General features: G+C 39.2%; 3 protein-coding genes and 2 long non-coding RNA genes across 6 annotated transcripts in view; 2 read left to right on the top strand and 3 right to left on the bottom strand.

Annotated features, from left to right (window-relative positions):
* LOC117946855 (RNA-binding motif, single-stranded-interacting protein 3-like) overlaps window positions 1-1,593 on the bottom strand; it is a 173,818-nt gene extending 172,225 nt beyond the window's left edge. The window contains exon 1 of the mRNA XM_034875282.1: window positions 1,358-1,593. The gene's annotated coding sequence lies outside the window, so the exon portion shown is untranslated. The remainder of the gene's footprint in view (window positions 1-1,357) is intronic.
* azi2 (5-azacytidine induced 2) lies at window positions 1,337-15,235 on the top strand. Of its 2 annotated transcripts, none has more exons than XM_034875287.1 (8): window positions 1,337-1,493; window positions 4,061-4,314; window positions 4,970-5,086; window positions 5,327-5,426; window positions 6,784-6,917; window positions 7,296-7,360; window positions 10,647-10,771; window positions 13,977-15,235. In XM_034875287.1, exons 2-8 carry the CDS (start codon window positions 4,096-4,098, stop codon window positions 14,417-14,419), a joined length of 1,203 nt encoding a protein of 400 aa, XP_034731178.1. In that variant the 5' UTR covers window positions 1,337-1,493; window positions 4,061-4,095; the 3' UTR covers window positions 14,420-15,235. The 2 variants fall into 2 exon arrangements, with proteins under 2 accessions (XP_034731178.1, XP_034731177.1); XM_034875286.1 differs by having other exon boundaries at window positions 5,327-5,432.
* Window positions 11,007-21,019, bottom strand: part of LOC117946861 — a 22,787-nt gene continuing 12,774 nt past the window's right edge. Inside the window, exon 3 of the long non-coding RNA XR_004657113.1 lies at window positions 11,007-11,318. This is a non-coding gene — a long non-coding RNA (uncharacterized LOC117946861). The remainder of the gene's footprint in view (window positions 11,319-21,019) is intronic.
* LOC117946860 overlaps window positions 15,249-21,019 on the top strand; it is a 14,159-nt gene continuing 8,388 nt past the window's right edge. Inside the window, exon 1 of the long non-coding RNA XR_004657112.1 lies at window positions 15,249-15,584. This is a non-coding gene — a long non-coding RNA (uncharacterized LOC117946860). The remainder of the gene's footprint in view (window positions 15,585-21,019) is intronic.
* Window positions 17,453-21,019, bottom strand: part of cmc1 (C-x(9)-C motif containing 1) — a 9,142-nt gene continuing 5,575 nt past the window's right edge. The window contains exons 3-4 of the mRNA XM_034875288.1: window positions 18,393-18,483; window positions 17,453-18,164 (exon numbers count right to left, since the gene is read on the bottom strand). Of these exons, the coding sequence (XP_034731179.1) occupies window positions 18,044-18,164; window positions 18,393-18,483 (212 nt within the window). The 3' untranslated portion in view covers window positions 17,453-18,043. The remainder of the gene's footprint in view (window positions 18,165-18,392; window positions 18,484-21,019) is intronic.

Below are 21,019 nucleotides of genomic sequence, written 5' to 3'. Positions count from 1 at the left end.
GTTTAAGTTACTTCCGCAGTGGTTGCACTTTTCCGAACCGGATGCTCTGTCCATCAATATATATACGGTCTATGGGTAGAACTCATATCACATGACTGGTTAAACCCTAAACCCCGCGAAAGTCTACGTGTCTTTGCCATAGACAGTTAAAGAAAGAAAGAAAAGTATTTGCTGCTGTATGCATGGATGTATTAGCTAGAGAACTGGATACAGCAGGAAGCGCCGTTCATTCCAATGAGAGTGCTCAAAACATAACTAGTTCTCTTAATACATCCACGGAGCAGACCCGATGGACTGCACCTGCCCATGTCGCCCTGCTGCGCATGCTTACATGAAAGTTTTCCCGAGGTCCTGTAGTTGATTTCTTTGGAACATCGTTGCTCACAATGCGCGTACATATAAAACACACTGATATACATACTATAAACAGAAACAATATAGAGGCAATATTGCAATGAAGTGCAAAGTTTGCGGGAGTGAATTGTGATAGTTATTATTTTAAATGTGGGGCATATAGTGCAATGGATGTTGGAATAAATAGTTTTATGTTGTTATGTTACAATACAATACGAACAGAATGAACAGCTCTGGAATAAAGAATGAGAATGAAATAGTAAATCATAAGTGAGAAATGAGAATGATGAATAATAATTGAAATAATAAGTGGAACCAGTAAACAGGTGCTGTTTAGAGACAGTGTTGCTGGGTATTATCTATTGAGATGGTTCTGCAGTGATGTTTTCTGCCCTATTCCTGACTTTGGAAGAGTATGAATCAAGTTGGCACTGATGATCTTTTCTGCAGTCATAATCCTTGTAGTCTGCTCCTGTCCTTTTGGTGGCAGATCCAAACCAGACAGTGTAAACTCTTTTGTGTATTGCTACTTAGTGAAATGTAACATTAGCTGATTGAGTAACGTTAGGCTCATGCACCACAGAGTTTGGTCCAAAACTCGTCTGTCTAGACATGAACCTTTCTGTAATGTCATTCTTCCGTGGATCAATTTGTCAACTCTGTAACGTTAGCTAGGCTACTGACTGAATTTTCTAAAATTGTTGCTAGCTTAGCTAATAAAGCCAGTGTATTAGCCATAGACCATACATATTTATATTAATGGTCTATGGTATTAGCCTACTTTTTCTGAAATGTTTCTAATCCAGAAGAGTTTACTCTTCTTTTACACGCTGTCCAACTAAATCACGTTAATTCAACTCATCGTCTGCTAATAATATTATTAGTTTGTAGTTGTGCGTGTAGACGATGAGTTGAAAAAACCATGACTAATATTTTACATCGTGCATTTATTTTGAAAGGACTTTACTAGTCAAATGACTCCCGGAAGTTTTTGTTTCCTCACCTGTCAGTTCTGGCACTGTGCGAGAGTCCATCCTTGTCTCTTTGTTTTTCTGCGATAAAGAGGTCTTCTTTTTTCAAAAATAAATGCTAATCCCGTGTGATCAACTGACAACTAATTGAGGACAACATCTAACACGGTTAGTGAGAGTCGAGAGTGAAAAATAACCGACTGCTTTTGCTTCACCTCGCCAGCAGACGTTAGCTAAGAGCTAGCTAATAGTTATCATTAACAGATCGATCATTTTAATCTCGGAATCTGTTGATACATATTGTGTGTTTCACATGGTTAGTGTTTGGTATCTGTGTTACGTAGCCCTACCCTGAAACATATTGCAGGACTAATGTCAATGTGTTTTGTCATGTCAACAGAGGACTCACGGAAGCTAACGCCATCGTTAGCATCGTATACAAACGAGATACTGTTTACATCCCAATTATGGTTGCCTTTTGATGCCTCTTTGAACTAAATAAGGTCTCTTCGTTGCTGAATATTATCCTGTTAGTCGTTAGCTCTCATATTGTATTGAGGGAAGTCTAACGAAATGACGTTGCTATCCGTGCTTTGTTTTGGATTCACGTTGACTTTGGTTTTGACTTGCTGGGGTCGATTTCGGTTTCATTTTCTGTAGTCGTCCTTTAAAGCAAGCGGCTTTGCGTTTTTGTTTTACTTGGTTTGTATCAATGGCATGGACCTTAGTGCGTGTGCAGTTATTCTCCTGAGACTTATTTTTCTAAAAGCTTCGACCATCAGTGTTAAAAACGTGGCTTCTAGTGTTTGCTGCATCATTGCACGCTGACATCATCCACTAGCGTTAGCTGCACTGTCTCTGCTGCCGAGCTACTCTAAACAGAAAGTATTAAGGAGGGTGGTAGTTTTAGGCTAGCTACCACTATGTCTGCCCAGGCAGTTTGACTGGACTGCTTACATTCTTGCTGAGAGTCCCTCGGTATATATCACAGGTGTAAAGGAAATATGTGTCCACCTGTGTCAACAGATCCTGACCTCTGGCTAATGAGCCCTTTTTTTCTTTACAATAACTGAAAGAATCAACCCTAACCAGAGGACCAAGGACGAAGAAAGAGAAACCAGCTTCCCATCAGTGTGCATATTACAAATTAACCTTTGTCTTGTGTACCGTGCTCTGAGCATTAAAAGTGTGAGAATACTGCATGTTTTTTTTTGTCTGTCAGAGTGGGATTACAAAATGACCACAACACAGGTCTGTAACAAAAGCTCACTGTTAAACTCTTTCCCCTCTGTACATCTTTACAATCAAATTTGACCTTTTTGTATTTAACTCGTTAGAACATATTTTCCCACAGATACTGTGGTTTTGAATGCACGGTATGTTATTAAATGGGAAGCGGTCATGGATCCTACAGGGGATACAAATGTCCAAGATATCATAAATTTAACCCACTGCACATGCTGATGTTTTCACCCAGCTCATCTTTTATATTCATATTTAAAATAAACTAATAATAAATGTCAAACAGACTGTTAAAATAGCATAAGCCACAGGACTAAAGTTTGGTGGAGGCTGAGTCAACTGTGCACAAGAAAGATGTCATGTATGTAAGGTGTGCCTGATGCAACAGTGTAGACGCACATACATTATCAACTCTAGACCTTTTGCCAAAACTCTTGCATGAAGTAATGATGAAGCAAAACACATCTGTCGAGCCAAAACCTGAGCAGCTACCAATACAATTGCATTAACAACTAGGTTACTTGCCAGTAAAAATCGGCAAGGTCTGTGTGTGAAAGAATGTTAAACCATAGACTTTGTGAAATGGTGTCATTGCCATTACATCTCTCTCTCTCTCTCTCTCTCTCTCTCTCTCTCTCTCTCTCTCTCTCTCTCTCTCTCTCTCTCTCTCTCTCTCTCTCTCTCTCTCTCTCTCTCTCTCTCTCTCTCTCTCTCTCTCTCTCTCTCTCTCTATATATATATATATAATTAGTCACATCTGCTGTTGAATCTGGTTATGAATATTAGCTCTGTTGAAGATTGATTGACAGGCAGATGTCACTGTATTATTGGTTGGTAATATCTTACATAGTACAAACAATGTTTTGCTTTACAGTTAGAAAACATGATTTTTGATAAAAATACAAAAAGGTTTTTGTATGGTTTGGCATACGGTATATTGGAAAATAGGTGCGCAGTATTACGGGATGTGATCTATAAGGGTAAAAAAATATATTTTTCATTTCATCTCCACTTTAGGGTTAGGACATTTGAAACGAAAATGTCTACAATGTGTAAATCCCATCAAATGTGAGCTGAAACTCTGCCTATGTCCAGACCAACAATGTATATGAACATTAAGCATTGTGCTAAACTTTGTCTTTACATACCTTTTACAAAGGTTTGGTCCCTACTGCTACAACCAACCAGTTTCTTCTGAGATATGATCAATGTTTTCCAGAAGCCCCATGGTGCCGACCACAAGTCCTCCTCCATGTCATCTCCGATGCTGAATATGATCCAATTTAACTTGAATCTCCTTTATTTAGTTGTTCTAAGTTATTAAACACTTCACCTCTAGCAGCTTTTTCCTTTTGTAAACGTCTCTTACACGCAGAAAGTGATGCATTGTACGATTCTCGCAGCAAGTCTCATCAACCAAAAAAAGTTACGGCACTACAGAGACAACAGAGATGTATCACCTTGACAATGAAAACTCTTCATGTGATCCCCAGGTCTTCTATCTGCTACAGAGTAGGCCTGTGCAGGCATGGAGCCCCTGGCAGTGGATGATGACATTTGCATTCTTAAACATGAGACGGCCTACACCGGTGCTGGCGAGAGTCCTGTATCGGTGTGTGCCGGCGATGAATCGGTTGCTTCCCACTTTGCCCTGGTCACGGCCTATGAGGACATCAAGAAGAGGCTGAGAGACACCGAGCGAGAGAATACCTTACTGAGGAAGAGGGTTAAGCAGCTGGAGGATAAGGTATAGATGTAAAGGAATTGGTTCAAATGTTGGGAGAGAGGCAAGGAGAAGATAGAGATAATTGCATGAGGAGAAGGACGTAAACGAACACACTGCTTATCCAGATGGTTTAGAAATGAAAACAGTCTTTTTCCTGGACATCAGAATTATGGACAAACACAAAATAGTCAGAGAAAGTTTAGAAAAAGTCAGCAGATTCAACAGCAAAATATTTGCCTCTGAGGGAGTCTGCGTGCCAGCATCATTAATATTTTTGGCATATAGTCAAAGCTATGAAACAATGAGAAATAAATCAGCTCCGTCTAAAAACAGAGAGGGGGGGTCTGGAAAAGTATGGTATTGCCAAACAATGTTTTGGAGCACTACACTTGGCTCCTGAAATTGGATTTAAAAATAAAAATAGAAAAAAGAATGGAGTACAATAAGGAGAGAGCTATTTAAACAGGAAGGGTCCTAGCAGTCAAAGTAAACATGTGGGCAGAGTGGCTTCTCTAGAAGTGTCGGATTTCTTATCAGCTTTAGTTTTCTCTGCTGCAGCATTTGGCCCATCAAGATAGGATGTGGTGGGAGGAAAGTAACCGACCACAGAGATGTGACCTAAATGAAATTGATCTCCCCCCCTCTTCTCCATGTGTTTTATCTATCTCCTCTGTAGCTCTTCAGGCCAGAGGCTCCTCCATCAGAGGGTCCCCAGTACGTGAACAAGGCCTTCAGTGCTTACCGAGGTATCTATATAGAGAAGGAGGACCTGCAGATGGAGCTTAACAAACTGGTGCGTTTACTGATTGAATTTTCCTCAAACTGACTAGAGCCTGGCACAAAAGATCAAGTATGTTCCCAAACCTGAAAACACTGCATGTGTTTAGGTACTGTCTAAGGAGAAAACCATTTTTGTAATGAATTCTTCAGCTATATTTTTGTTTTAAAATCCTAAGTAGAAACACCAAGCTTATACATAAATACAGCGCCGATCTTAGCCCTCTAACTCCCTGCCTCCTGTTGTTTCTTACAGAAAAAGGAGAAGAGTGATAGTGAGAGGTTGCTGACGGAGCAGCTCCAGGCCAAAGAGTTGGAGCTGCTTCAGCTGAAGACGGAGATGGAGACCAGCCAAGGTACAGGTAGAGCACACAGGGTTTTACTACTCATCTAACAGCCGAACGCTGCTTTAAAGACTGTGAACAATGGGATTCATTTAGTGTTCGGACAAAACACATAACACACAAGAAAATGGAACAAAATCTTCTAACTTAGTGCTCACATTATGCTCATTTTCAGGTTAATAATTGTATTTAGAGGTTTTATCAAAATAGGTTTATCTGATTTAATTTTCAAAAGACAGAATGTTTTTTTTTCTTTTCACACTGGGTGTTGAGCTCTCTGTATAACATGCACAAAAAAGATATATAACACAATAAAGGGAAAAGGCCAAAAAGCATAATATGAGCACTTTAAGTGCGATGACTATTATACATTTATATTTTAAAAACTGCTACTGTTTAAAAAATTCAAGTGTACCAGGGGTGAAAAGTGGTTAATTACATTCAAGTACACAAACATCAAAAAGAAAAGAAAAAATGAGTTTCCCCAAGATGTATCAACTACACATTTACTGCCAGGATTCGGTACTTGTTGCTATGGACACAATTTAGTCAGTACCAAAATAAATATGGAGGTTAAACACTCATTACTACAACCAACACACATTACCAATAAGCAATGTAATATACATCTGCTGAAAATATCAGAGAAACATATCAAGTACTGTACGTAATTACAATCTTCTTGAGATACTTGTAATTGAGTAATTCCTTTTTACACTGCTGGATACTTTTATTACACTACATTTTAGAGGGTACTACTGTACTTTATTTATGTGACAGCTGTACTGTAGTTACTAGGGACCTTTCAAGTCAGTATTTTACATATAAAACCTGTGATAAACTGATAGAATATGATGCTTTTTGTAGATTTAACTAACCAAACACATAAAAATTAGGTCAAATTAGCTCTACTTTGACTAGCTACAACATCGAAGTAATCGTGTGTGTGTGTGTGTGTGTGTGTGTGTGTGTGTGTGTGTGTGTGTGTGTGTGTGTGGTACTCTTGCATATGAATATAAAGTGCATTTATTTTTGTACACTTTGCTGATTATACTTCTATATTTGTACTCAAATAAAATTGGAATGCAGGACTTTTACTTGTAATAGAATATTTGTTACATTCCTGTATTTCTACTTTTAATTACAGAGATTCTAAACCCAACATTGTGTAAAACTATGTATTAGCTTTACATATTAAAGTGTATTGCTCTGTATTAAACTACATTACCAAGTAACTGAATCATTGTAAATACAATTATTATACAGCAAAAGTCCCCATCGTTAATGTCTCTTTTCTACCAAATGGAAAACATTAACACTTAGCACATGTTTTTGTAATGTGTGTGTGTGTGTGTGTGTGTGTGTCCAGTGATGAAGAGCCTGAACAGCCCTCAGGACTACTGGCAGGTGGACAGGGTCAGCACTGAGCTAAAGATCCACAAACTGCAGGAGGAGCTGGAGAGGGTGACACTGGAAAACAGCCGGCTGCTGGAGAGAAGTGGGGTAAGTGAAGGTGGGAAGAAGGAGTTGAAAAGAAAGGTAAGGATCATAAAAAAAGGATAAGATAAGAGGGATTATTGGAGAGATGCGTCGTATATAGAGGACAGGAAAAGTGCAAAGGAGAGCTGTTAGGGCAGAGCAAGACAGTGGGACACTGGGAAACGGAGTAGTGGAGAGAACTGGGACTTAGAACAACGGATTGGGGTGAACTCAAACCGGAAAAACAATTACTGAAGGACGAAAGAGAAAAACAAACAGAAAAGGGAGTATGGGTTGAAGGGGAACGTAGGAGTTATGCTATAATGAAAACCTGAAAAATACTAAATACAGCTTCAGACACCACCTCCACTCTCTATTTTTCATAACCCAACTCTGTTTTAGGAGGAACCCCTTGGCCTTAACGGACCAGACTTGGACCAGACCTGTGACACAAAGTACAATACAAGGTATTGTGTTTTCTGAATATCAGTACAAACATAAAACAAAACATTAGTACAAAGGTAAATAACCAGAATAGATATTTAACACAAACTGTGCCTTACCCTCATTATTACTAATTACTGTGGCGGTGGTAAATAACATGATCCTTCAGTTGGTGATAGTCATCATAAGCAACCATCAGTATAAACTTTAGAGAAATAAAGTGTGCATTATTGTTTTTCTTGATTTAAAATGCATTTGCTTCTAATGCAGCTTCTCAGTTAGAATTTGTTGACCCTAATAAAAACTCCAGATACCTCAAAGTTAACTGCAGTAACTAAACTAACTAAAGGAGCAATCTTTTTAATACAGAAAGCTGCAAAATGCACGTTGTCCTTTGAAAATGTCCCTGTTTGATTTTTTTTTTTTTGTTATCCGACAGCTTGTGAATGCAATGCGTTCCACGGGCACTTAAATGCAACACATGGAAAACATTTACAATCTATGTTTTCGACCGCAAATGCAACACATATGACTTCAAATGAAGGGTTTTACATCAAAAGTACATGTTGAATTGATTCAACATCCTTGATTCCTGGAAAATAAGTATAAACATAGTTTGTGGTGTTCATGTATTCAAGCTAAAATAGCACTTGTAAACATTTGTAACAAAAGTTACAAGATGGATACAAGAAGCAAATTTAGGACAAATGGCACGAAAGAGACTTCACAGGTTAGATAGGTGCATGGTTGTACACCGCATGGTGTCTGTCTGGTGTTGTAATTCTCCCTTTTGGCCACTAGAGGAGGGTGCAGCTTTATACATTTGAACTCATAACAGCCTATGATATGCATATAAACTCAGAAGTACTTGAACTGTTAACATGTTCACCACCAACTTAACCCTTAACACTTGCCATTGCAAAAAGTTCATATTTGCACTTCATTGTTTTGATGTGTACAGGGTCTATAGCATATGGAATCGCCCTACGCCTACCTACTGTTTCAGTGATGATAATCTCCTTTTAATTAGCATTACCTTACAGTTCATGGAGAAATTTCTATTTGTGGTGCATGCATCGTGCATTTTAATTGTTTCATGTGACAACGATTTTCAGATGTTGAGTTTTTCCTGAGTTTTTCTTTGTTGTTTTTGTCTTCTTATATTTCAGACAGGTGTTTGAAGTTGACTCTAAGTGTTATTACGTTTTGCATCTTTCCATAAGTTTTGGATAGGACAGTTGGTCGGTTTTCCCTTTTAAAACTCATTTTTTTGTACTGCAGCTGATTCATCTGGGTGGTTCAGCATTTCATCCATCAACACGGTTTGTTTGTTTTGTGTGTCAAAAGGGAATCATTGTTAGTGTAGGGAAGTGTTTTTCCTTTGCAAGTCTCTGAAATACAGCGTAAATGTGCCTTATGTTGCTGTGAAACTCCTGTGGTTTTAAATCAGCCCATTTGGTTTAGTTAAACACATCAGCATAGACGAATTGCAGTTATCACAAAGAAACAAGCCTCTTTAGGAATTTCTGTAAATGCTATAATAATAAATCTTACAAACGGCAACCAAATCTAAAGTCTTGCCAGTTTAACATTGTTCCATAGGTAATTGCAAAAAATGCCCTCCTTTTTAGACTAAGTACAGTAATACCAATGATATTTAAGTGTGTGATATTTCGAGTGAAACTGAGCTGCAGTATGCCACACAGCTTGTGATAAGCACCACGCAAGATCTGTTCTAACAGTTGGATGTTTCTACCAACACAGGCTGCCTAGAAACGCAGAAATCTCCTAAAGTGCTCATATTATTTATTAATTCATATTATTATTTACATACTATTTACAAAGTAAAAAAGCTCAAAGTCCACCCAGGGTTTGACATTAACTTTTTTAGGCACTTGTCCTTTGGACACCTACATTTACGTTTCACTTGTCCATGCACAAAAGTCCCTTGTCCGGGTAAAGGACACCGTTTACATTTTATAATGTTATGTAGTGTTTTGTTAATGCAGAATTCTAACAAACCGGTGAAAGCATCCAAACACTATCAACATGAATACAATTCAGTTGAAACAGTAGAAACAAATGTGTCCCAAGTAAAGATTTCCCCTTCAATGAGAAAAAAGGATCCCCAGACAACATGATACAAGGTAATACTTGGTACGCAGGTGTGCAGTGTATCACCAGAGGTAGGGATAATTTGAACTTATACTATATCTAAAAGAGTTTTGTAGACATCCAAATGGATCTAGCCACTAGATGTTGGTGCTAACTTTTTTTTTGATTTACCATAGGATCCTTTAAAAGGTGTAGCTACTTTACAGTTGATTATTAGCTGATATTTAGTCCGGCAAGTTGCTGCGCTGAGGTTTATACAATATCTGATGGACAAACAAACTGACAAACGAGCAGTGGAGTGGTAACGTTACGAGGCAGAGAGCTAGTCGCTAAAGAGTCACATTAACGTCATGCTTAATCCACACAAAGCACACTGCTATCGCCAAGGGCAACATCTGTATTTGGCTCATTTTCTGTGAACGATGTGGCGACGGGTTAACGTTAAGGCAGAATTAGCAAGCTAACTTTAGCCAGCTAACACCCGCTGGCTGGCTTGATGGTTCCGCCATGCTTCTAAGCTGCATCACTTACAGAGAATGAACAGCTTGCTGGGCCGCCGCCAGGTCTTATGGTAGCCATCTGTTGTCCCGGATTGTGGGAAAAAAATTTATTTGTTTCAAATCTGTAACATAGGATAGCATAACATGGCTTTTTATTTTGTTTGAGTTTTAACTTGTCCAGTGGGGCAAGTAAATTTCTCTTCTACTTTCCCTACAAAAAATGCACTTGTCCCGGACATGTGGACAAGCCTTAATGTGGAGCCCTGTCAACCCCAAAGAGACTGACCATCTCCAACAGGAAACACTGTTCACTAACAGCTCCAAACAGCTCTGTTGTAGTCCAGGCTTTACTTCCGTGACAAACGTTTGTCCCTTTGTAACATGTTATAATGCCCGCATAGCTGCTAGCACGGCACGACCGCATACTCGCAACTGACAAGCTAGCTGACCTAGGTATTGCAAATGTGTGACTCCCAACAAAGATGGAACAGAAGTGAGATGTCTCACTCTGTAGCTAAAACGGAGAGCTCAACACACAGGGTGAAAAGAGGAGCTGCAGCAATGTGCAGTACAACAAAAACATGTTTGTTTTTTGAAAATGAAATCAAATAATCCTGTTCTGGTACAACATCGAAATACAATTATGAAAATGAGCATAATATGAGCATTTAAACAAAATATTTTTCTCCTGCAGGGAAAGGAGCATTCAGCAGACATACGAGTCTTTGTGCTGCGAGGTCACTCGTCTCCATTCAGAGCTGAAGCACCAAACGGCCCTGATTAGGAAACTCAGGCCACTCGACAGTGAGACAAGACAAGGTAAGAAAGACACACACACACTCTAACATGTGGGTGCACTCACGGTTGTGCCATTTGTTGCTGTATGTTTTACAAATCAGTAAATTCCTAATTTCTGTGCTCGTGTCAGTATATGTGATAATCCAACAGCACTGCTCCCCTTCTGCCTTTTCACACCTCCTCAGCTCCAGTATTCACAGCACGGAGAGCATCCTGTGTTTCCTATACGCCCTCATAGCAATTTGAAATCTTTATCCAGGTTATGGATGTCTTCCAGACTAGTAAAACAAATTCTGCTTTTACTTTAAGGGCCCAGGTAATTGTTTAATTTGGTTTTAGACAATTTCCTTTATGAAACAGGATGTTTTTTTCTGCTGTAAAATATATTTATCTTTGTAAACTTTGCACATACTAGTGCTATATTCATAAAAGTCACTCAACCTGTACTTTGGCCTCTCTGTATTGGGTCTGCTGTACCTCTGATTTCAACCTGATTATACTCGAGACTTTGAGAGGCTCCCATCTCTAGAGAAGCTGTCTGTACCCCACTTTAAAGTAGAAAGTAAAACTAGTCTTTTATAAAGCTTTTAATGTGAAAAGTTTTAGTGACATAACGATTACGGCTGCACAATATATCTTTTTTATCATCCACTGGCGCAATATACGCACCGCGAATGGCTGCGACATATCGTGAAAGATACTCAAAGATACTTAAAATGTAACTTTCATTCCTTTTTTAGTGGTGCCTTTTATATTCATTGCAATGTTCAATAAAATAATGTTAGAAATGATTTCCTTTCATTTGTTTAAAATTCAACACACAATGTGTTCTATCTTAACATAATACGGAAAGTGGCAGAAATGCAAGCAGTAGTAGTAGTAATGCTGGACTAGACCGGAAACTGAATGATAAGTTAAAAACTATAGTTACAGATTGTATAACAACACTAAGTTTTTTCACAGCCAGACATTTGACATATCAGACATTTGAAAATGGGTCTTTGACCTGAGTGTCAGTTTTATGTGCCCTTCAGGCATAGTGGCTGGAATTCAAGCCTTGCTTCTCTACACAGGAACTAATGTGTAACATCATACACAACATGAGGGTTACTACTGCCTCTCTTCTGTTAAGGCTATGGCTACTTACTGAGAGTTTTTTTTCCCTGCTTCTCCTTGTTGCAATTTGTATAAGGGTGTGATAAGACTGTGGATATTATCAAAGTACTCAAACATTTTGATAAAGGACATAATAAAATAGTCTGTTCGGCCTCTCCCTCTGTGATGATGAATTCTACCCTAGGAGAGATTACCTCTGTTGTCGATTCCCTCGGAGTGTCAGAAGAGGAGACTAGGAGGTGAAAATTAGAATGAAATATGGCAAGAAAATAAATCTTGGGCTATTTATTCCACTGAATAACAGGGTAATCCTGTAATTTAGATGAGACAGATGGAAGAAAAAATGAAAGTAGGAGTGGTAGAGATGAATGGAGGGGGGGTTGTATGTATTTATTCTGTTATATTTTGCATCTGTATTCTTCTAATGTTCGTCCTTTGGAATCAATTTTTATTCAAATCTTAGACTCAGGAGACCTTCTCATGGAAGAGTAGCGGGAGGAAGGGAGGGATGATGTGTGGATGGAGAGATGTAGATACAAAAGAGGGAGGAGAAACTCATTGAAACTCTATTTTCTCAAAATGTTTTTGAAGGCAACATAATCATGTGTGTATATATGTGTGTTTCTGTGTGAGATTAGGACATGTGATTTGTATATGGGTATACTTTGTATGGAATAAAAGCGTGGCTCAGTTTTTGCATAGAGGTCTGTTTGATTTGTTCTGATGAACAAACGCCTTATTATTATTTTGGATATTTACATGGTGCAGAGGTTTTATTGGACGATATGTATGCCTGCTACATGGCATAAGATTTTACGTCACTTCTGGGTTTTTACACGATGAGGCCTATTAACTAGTCAGGGATCAAAAAGCCTTGTCGAACGCACCTTGGGATTCTTAAATCTCTTTAGAAACCTAAGTTTAATCCATGTGTAAATAAGTAAAGAGGTGCGACGGTGGTGCCAAATACAATATGAAAGCTCTTCCAGCTGTTAAAAAAAAGAAAAGAAGAGACGATGGCTTCATTTATGTTGCCAACTTGATATCACAGACAACCACTAGTGAGAAGAACAAATCATACACACTAGAGCTGCAAAGATTATTCAATTCATCAACTAGCAAATTAATCAGCAACTATTTTCCTAATAGATAAATCGGTTTTAGTCTTTTTTTATGAAAAAAAGGATAAAACAATCTCTGATTTTAGCTTCTTAAATGGGAATGTTTTCTAGTTTTTTCACTCCTATATGACGGTAAACTGAAAGTTTGGAGTTGTGGCCAAAACAAGACATTAGAGGACGTCATTTATAGACATCCTCTAATGTCTACTTGTAATCAGCAGAATAATGGACAATGAAAATAATCATCAGTTGTAGCTCTAATACACACCTCACCACCTTTTTACAAAGAAAAATTGAATAAAATGAATTTCATCTGTCTAACCAAATCTAAGTTGTCCTCGACTGTCACTTATTGTTTCTGTCTACGTATTATGGATGTAGAAATGAACTATAAGTTGAGAAGTAAATGTAAAGTGATATCTATTTCTGACCTATAGCTTTTAATAATGCACACATGTCTACAAAATTCAGAATTTAATGCCAATGATCAACGCTTCAGACATAAAGAATACATTGCTTTGAATTACCTTTAAATATATCATACCCATAATCTTCTCTGCTCTATCAATGTGTTTACAGTTGCAGTTGAAGTGCACTCAAATTGAACTGTATGCCAAATATTAAGGTAGTGAAAAGCTTTTGTTTTCATTCTATCTTTTCAACCATACAATAACTTTGTCTAAATAAAATATAGTTTTTTTTAAACATGAATTAGGAATATATGATCAAAGAATAAGTAAAAATTCTGACAGAGCGGTGTCACCTTTTGGCAATGGACAGGTTGTGTGGTTTCTCCTTGATGAAATGTCCCCATATCATCACAGTGAAATTAGTATTAGCATTACCAATTGGAAGGATAGTCAAAATATTGCTTTGAATTTCTTGGAATTCCAATGCAAACATTAGCAGGACTCATAAGCAACTTTATTTGCCTTTTGCTCTCATCTTTCCTCCCTTTCCTACCGTCCCACCCCTTTGTCTGTCTCTAGCTGCCTCCACAGTTCCAGTCCAGTGTCTGGACGACGTGGAAAAGAACAACCACCACGCAGTTCCTCGGGCGTCAGTGCCTCGCCCCCCTAGTGCCCCCCCACTCCCCTCGTGCTCCGGCCGCCCCTGCCCCCCTGTCGGCGGCCCGTCAGGCACCGTGCTGCCGGACAGCCTGAGGGAGGACTGCTGGTACAACGGGATCTGGCCCTCCCAGAGCTGTTCAGGGGAGGCTCTGGTTGGCAGCGACACCTGCTCGGTCGTCCTGCCCCCGCCCCCCCTGAACCAAGCCTCCCTGGATGACAGCTCGCGCTCCTTCCCCAGCCCCCCCAAACCCAGTGACGCCATGTTCTGGGAGGGACACTCCACTGCATCCAACTCCTCGTCCTCAATTGGAAACTGCAGTCCCAGGAGCCCCCCCAATGCCGAGTGGGCCAAGCCCTATTGAGGGGAAACTTCGGTGGGAGAATAGATGATTAAATAATGTGTAATTGAATGGAAAATAAATGAATGGATGAACGAATGGACTCTCCAACCCTGCCACATAGCTACCACCTAACCTGCCTTAAGTTGATAAGACCACTCCTCTGGGCTGGAATGCACTGGACCTGCTCGTTGTGGGGGCTAATTGAGGCCAGAGGAGGCCTTTTTTTGGAGGTAAAGACTCGGTAAACTCATTACTCTGTTATCTCTGCACACCGCATCGGTGAACATATCGGACTTTGCAGAGGAACGTTTGATGAGCAGAATTGTTTGTCTGTGTGTATGTGTCCTTGTATGCACATGCATAAGTGTGTGCAAGCATGCATACAAGCAGTTGTACTTCTGTGTGCATATACACACATCCAACAGAGTGTGCCTGTGTGTGCAGATCAGTGTGTGGGCATCTTTCGCCAGCCTGTATCTGTATATCGTCATATTTATCCTAATAGGGCTCAAAGGGCCTCTTTCTCCATTCCCTGCGGCCAGTGATCACTGGGGCCACAGCATTGTACTAGAATTTGTAAAACTGTACTGTCCAATGCAAGTCTTTTTACATTTGATCGCTGTAAAGTATAAAAGGTATGTAGTCCCATGGATGTCTCATGATCATGTGGAGGAGAGAAGTAGGTCTGAGGACTTGATGTGATTGTTTTTGTACTGTGATAAAGAACATAGAGTAACTGTAGGATAATCAGATTATTTGTTCCAAATTATAACAGCTACCAAATGGCATCCTTTTTTTCCCCTTAAAATTGTTATTTTTGTTAAGTCCTTATGGATCAATAGAGCTTTTTCACGGCAGACATGTTGAGATGTCATAGTGGGAAAAGCACAGGTGTATTCAAAACCATCCATGATGGCTGCATTCCACTTCGGAGAGGCCCTGGTACTGTGCATGCTGACTCACTGAAATAGCATACTGGGACACTTTGTTAAGGTTATCAAGTTCAGCTGTGCTTTTCCTACTGTGACAAGTCAAAATGTCTGCCGTGAAAAAGGTCTATATCAAATCAAGCTGTCAATTTACCAATGCTTACCAAAACATTTTTGAGAATGCACTTACAGTATTTGGATTTTTAAGGATATTGCGTAGGGAGTAGCAAATTATTTCAATTTAAAAATGTTTTGCTGTTCACGACTTCCGTGGAGACTTCACAGCTCAAGCAAGCCTCCTTTAATGGGCCTGTTATCACATATTTCAATCTCTCAGAGCTACCATCAGACAATATCGCTTGTGTTGTTTTCTTTTCGCAGTTGTAAAGGGACGTGTAAGATGTAAGGCTGCGCATTGTTGGATGTTTTTAAAAGTGAAGGACTCGTGGAGGCGGCTTCACACACTTATGTATTTTAAACCTTGATTAAGTTGGAAACCTCGGTTTGCAGAGATTTTGATTTATAGAAAATGTATCTGAACTGTGTACTGTGCTGATGTTAATCTATGGTACACCTGTTTTGCAGTATGAGGCAGGTTGTTGTGTGAGGGCGTAGTTTCTCTTTGAATTCTCTTTTTAAGTCACATGATTATAAACAACTGACTGATGTACAAAATAAAACACAAGTATGCGTAGAATACAAAGATTCCCAGAGGGAAGAATGTGCATATCTGTATAAAAGTATATGGTGGGCTTCGGAACTCTGCCAAACGCGGTTTTGCACTCCAAACCATAGACTCTGTTGTTTTTCTGCCCCGCCCTGTTCTGATGTGTATAAGAGCTTTCTGCGATGGCTGCGAGACTACAAGTCTATGAACTTGAAGAAATGTGAGCTGTGACTGGACAATTAAGTGCATAAAGCACAAAGGCCCTTGGGTGTTGAAAATACTTTTTTGTTTTTCCATTTTCTTCAGTCTGTTTCCAAACTGTGGTCTTAATATTAATTTTTAAGAAATGTTATTTTACAGCAGTAGTTTCATACTTCTGTAAACTATTTGCAAACCAAAATGCAATGTACAGTAGATATGAATTATATTTTAGATTTACTGCACTTCAGACTGTTTGTAAATATGATCAATTAAACGAAGGATAAGGAAGTGGCTGTGTTTCTACTCCGTTAATTTCTGTGGTTTAATTTAATCAAACTGGACGCTTTGGCATTTACAGTTTAAACCAGAAATGTGACTAACTCTTCAGGAGGATAACACGATGTAGGCAGCACCGATTGCTTCCGTTTTTCACTCTACTGACTGCACTCCAAATTTACGAACAACAGAGCTGTGTTAAAATTGACCGGAATTCTCCTTTAAATAAGAATATAATATTGTCTTGTTGACAAGTGCTGGATACTGATGTGCTTGCAATAATCGCATAATGTAAGCAACCAACCTGTCACCTGCCTCGTCACATCCACGGATTACAACAGTGATTCAGCCGTCACCAAAGCGAACAGAAAAAATATTGACCATACCAAGAGATAAATCCACTTTGTTATATAAAAAAAGGATACCCCATTACAGGAACTCACTGACTCTTCTACTCATTATGTGCCATCGTCGGTTCCTCGAGATTACAGATCCAAAACGCAGAACGTCTGAGACAGATGGACCGAACAGTCAGTCTCATTTGAAAGCCCAACAAAGACACCATAAGGTCAAGTTGTTGTAATGGGACAGAACCTGAACCAAAATTTTATTTTTGTACTTTTTTTAAATATACTAAATTAAAAATAAACAACCGATTATAACCGATAACATAATTCATATTAAGACGTTAATTTAGTTCCAGACTGTCGTGTTAGAGCGGTCTGACTGTCTCAAAAACTCCTTTTAACCCCAGCTGTGCCAATTAATGCTAATAAAGGAGCAATCAAAATTCTTAATTTACCAGCTACCTTTCAAAATGCACTGAATTTAAATTGAATTTTTCAACTATCCAGCTCTCTATGATATACTTACATCGTCATGTTTGATTGAATAAAACAGAGGATGTGAAAGTTTTATCTGGAACAAAATGCATTCATGAACATTTCATGTTTGGTCTCATTTACCACTGATACACTGTACTGCTACTGAACACGTTTTTATTTACAATGTCACAATTCATTACATATGTCACATCACCACATATAGTGCATTGCTTAGTCAGAGGTCTCCTACATATAGAGTATGAGTGTAATTTGGAAATTAGTTTTAATTAACAAAGGAGGCCTTCTAAAGACACAACAAAGTGTTCGGCAGATATGGAACAATTTGACTGTACACATCCGAAGCTAAAGCTCTGCACTAAAGAAGCTCTTCCTGGTTTGGCTACAGGAGGTGACTGTATGATCCCATCTACATATTCTATCAACCAATAAGCATATTGGTAAATGTAATGCAAATGCTGATGATAACAAGATCATGTTGGCCATCTGATGGAGAACATTCTGAAAATATACAGAACAAAGAATTTGCTTATTTTTTTAAATTATATTCCACTCTTGCACACCAAACCAGTTTTAGTCACTCCACATGTTTTCATTAAATACACCGGCTTGTGCCTTTAAAAGTTAAAAGCCCAGCCGGATGACCATGTACTCTTGGTTTGTAGGACTGGATCTGGCTCACACTCTGCACCTTCGCCTTTCAAAAGCTATTTGGTTGTCATGTGATTCATTACATGCTAGTTGGGACTTTTTGTTTCCTGTTCTTTGTTGGGACCCCTGTCCTCTCAAACTCCAGTTTTTCTTGGATGTACTCCTGCTTACACAGCTCGAAGAACGCAGGGTCCTTGTAGCTGGTGGAAGACAGAAGGTACAGTGTTTATTTTACAGAATTAAGACATCCCTGTATGACTCATTTGTATGGTGATTATATGGTTTTGAGGAGACAGACTTAATAGACAACAGTTGAGAGTGCGAGGGCGGCTGACAGAGTGGGTTAGCCCGTGCAGAAGGTGTTGGTGCGATAACGCAGCTTACTGTGCGAGTGCTGAGTGTTGCAGAGGAAATTGCAAAAGACTCACTGTATTGTCAGACATTCCTTCAGTGCTGCATTCTCCTCTCGACACTTAAAGACCATTAAGAAACCTGTGTCTTTACAGCACCGGTTGAAGGCTGGAGGGAGGTAGAGAAGAAAGGTGTTAGAGAGAGGTTGAAATTAGAAGGAAAAGAGGAACCGGTCATCATGTACAGTAGCTTCAAACATAAATGTATGAATAGAACTTGCTTCGAATATATTAACATCCGACGTTTTAGGCCCAGAAAGGAAGACAAGTTGCCACAAGCAAACCAAGATGGGCCTCATCTTTGCACTCCACCACAAGAAGGAACCTGGACACAGGTCTCCAGCCTTTTATCAAACTGAAACCAATGTTTCCTAGCTGTGGTCGCCTAGTGTCCACATTGGCTCTGTAGTCAGCCCAGCACCTGCTAGGGCTGTCAACGAATATTCTAAATTTGAAAATGTATTAAAAACAAAACAAAAAAACAATTCTATTATCATAAATAAAGACAATCAAATATGAAAACGTACTGTATATTGTGAGAAAAAGCCGTCACTGCAGGTCTTTTCAAATGGGGAGCGTGTGAAAAGTGTAATTCATTTTTCAATAAGAGGCAGGCGGAAGACTGAGTCTTCACCTTGTTAGCAAGCTCTTTCTCAAGGTTTTAATTTAAAAAAAAAGGCTGCCCTCCTATGTCCCCTTTCAGACAACTGACATCATACAGTAATTACCTTTATCAGTGGCATCAGTATGGTTATCACACAGACACTTTCATCAGGATGCAGATGTGGAAAAACCAACTGCAAAACCAATTTGGAGAAGCAGAACAGTGCGACTAATCTAATCAGCGAACGCCTCATCCCTGTCCCATGGTACTAATAGAAGCTGCAGAGGGTTGCCTTTCTGATCGCAGCTGCACCAAAGGCAGATCTACGAGACAAGCTTTATGTCGGAAGAGGCCCTCCTAAAGAAAAGTGTGATGCCGCCTTTACTTCAGGCTGCTATGTTTGCTATTTTTAAAGATGCAGAAGTGTAGTTTGCTAGTTAGTAGAAAGCAGAAGCTAGGGGCACGAACGTTTAGGGAGACATGGGCCTTTGGAGGAAGATAAAAGGTGTGAACCTCTAATACATAATTACTTGAAACAGAACATAAATGTCAGGATTTGAGCAAGATTGATATATTTCTGAATAATGAAATGAATTAATGAAACAGCAATTGTGAAAACGTTTGTAGAAGTATTTGGGAAAGATGACTTTTGTTTTTTAACTAATTTTTGTTGAGTGTGGGGATCCAGAAACAGGCTAAATGAATTCAATTTACATCCGAGTAGCTTTCTGCAAATCAAAGCAAAAATATAACAGCAGCCAATGTCAACGTCAGAAGTGGTTGCTCATTAACAATGTGGGTGGTTTAAATGGTTGAATCTAAAAGACATGCGAAAGTACTGGCATGAATCATCAATGCAATAGGAAAAATCACGTCAGGTGAAATAAAACAACAAAAGATGCTCCCTACAGGTCAGTAGTACTTGTCAGGTGCAACAACAAAGCCTACAATATACAACTGTGGTGTGTTAGAGGCATGGTGGAGACAGATCAAGACAACATACTACTAGATTCTTTTTGTTTTTGTTTTTTTTGATTTGCCTTTGTAAAACACAAATCATACCACATGCAGGAGCCCAGTGCAGACACAGGCATAAAGAATGACATGATAGAGGGCGGACATGGAGGTGTGAAAATGAGTAGGACGAGAAGCTAGTAATGCGAGGGGGGGGGGGGGTTTCCACTACCCACACAGTCACGGTCTGCCCCATCACCTTAGGCAGCATGTGCACAGTCTCCCTGCGTGAGCAGCACACACTGGCTCGTACAAGCTGTCATCAGATTTCACAAAACCACATCACCTAGTCATTATCTGGCTGAGGTGCTGCTGCAGCAGACATGTGAGCAAAGCTGCAGCCATGCAGATGAACTGGCAACTGGTGTTATGCCAACTGGCCTGCTCCTCATTCAGAGAAAATTAAAAGGACTCAAGAAGTGGGTGTTCATGTTGGTGGGAAACAGTTTAGCCAAATGGAGTCAAAAGATTAAAAAGGAACAGGAAAATCTCCTTTAGAAATTCCATAGAAGGAACATAATAAATAACCTCCAAACCAACACATGTAGTGGTGCAGATTATAATCTACAGGTGTCAAAATAATTCCAAAACTATGACATTATCATTTGAAAAAGAACTTTAACGTTAAATGCCTTAACAAATAATCCATCTTTAGTGTGAGAGTGAGACGTTTGTGGCTGTAATTAAAATAACACAACATATGTCATTGGCTGCGGTCATAGTTTCTGTTAGATTGCATGTTAGATGTATTAAATATAGTTGTGGAGTCACACATACTCAGACAAACAGTGTGGTGAACAGGCTTTATAAGATGACTTCAAGCCACATTTTGTGAAGAAGTTAAACCATAAATAAGGAACATGTACACTACCGGTCAAAAGTTTGGGGTCACTTACAAATTTCCATTTCACTCCATTATAGACAGGATACCAGCTGATCTGGGTGCGTCGCTGATCTTTAATGCAATATCTACATTTCCCATTATCAGCAACCATTCATCCAATGTTCCAAAGGCTCATTTTGTTTA

Source organism: Etheostoma cragini, chromosome 6 (assembly GCF_013103735.1).
Source record: "Etheostoma cragini isolate CJK2018 chromosome 6, CSU_Ecrag_1.0, whole genome shotgun sequence".
Classification (NCBI taxonomy): Eukaryota; Metazoa; Chordata; class Actinopteri; order Perciformes; family Percidae; genus Etheostoma; species Etheostoma cragini.
The sequence above is the reverse complement of the archived record's forward strand: the minus strand, read 5'-3'. Positions and strand labels throughout refer to the sequence as shown.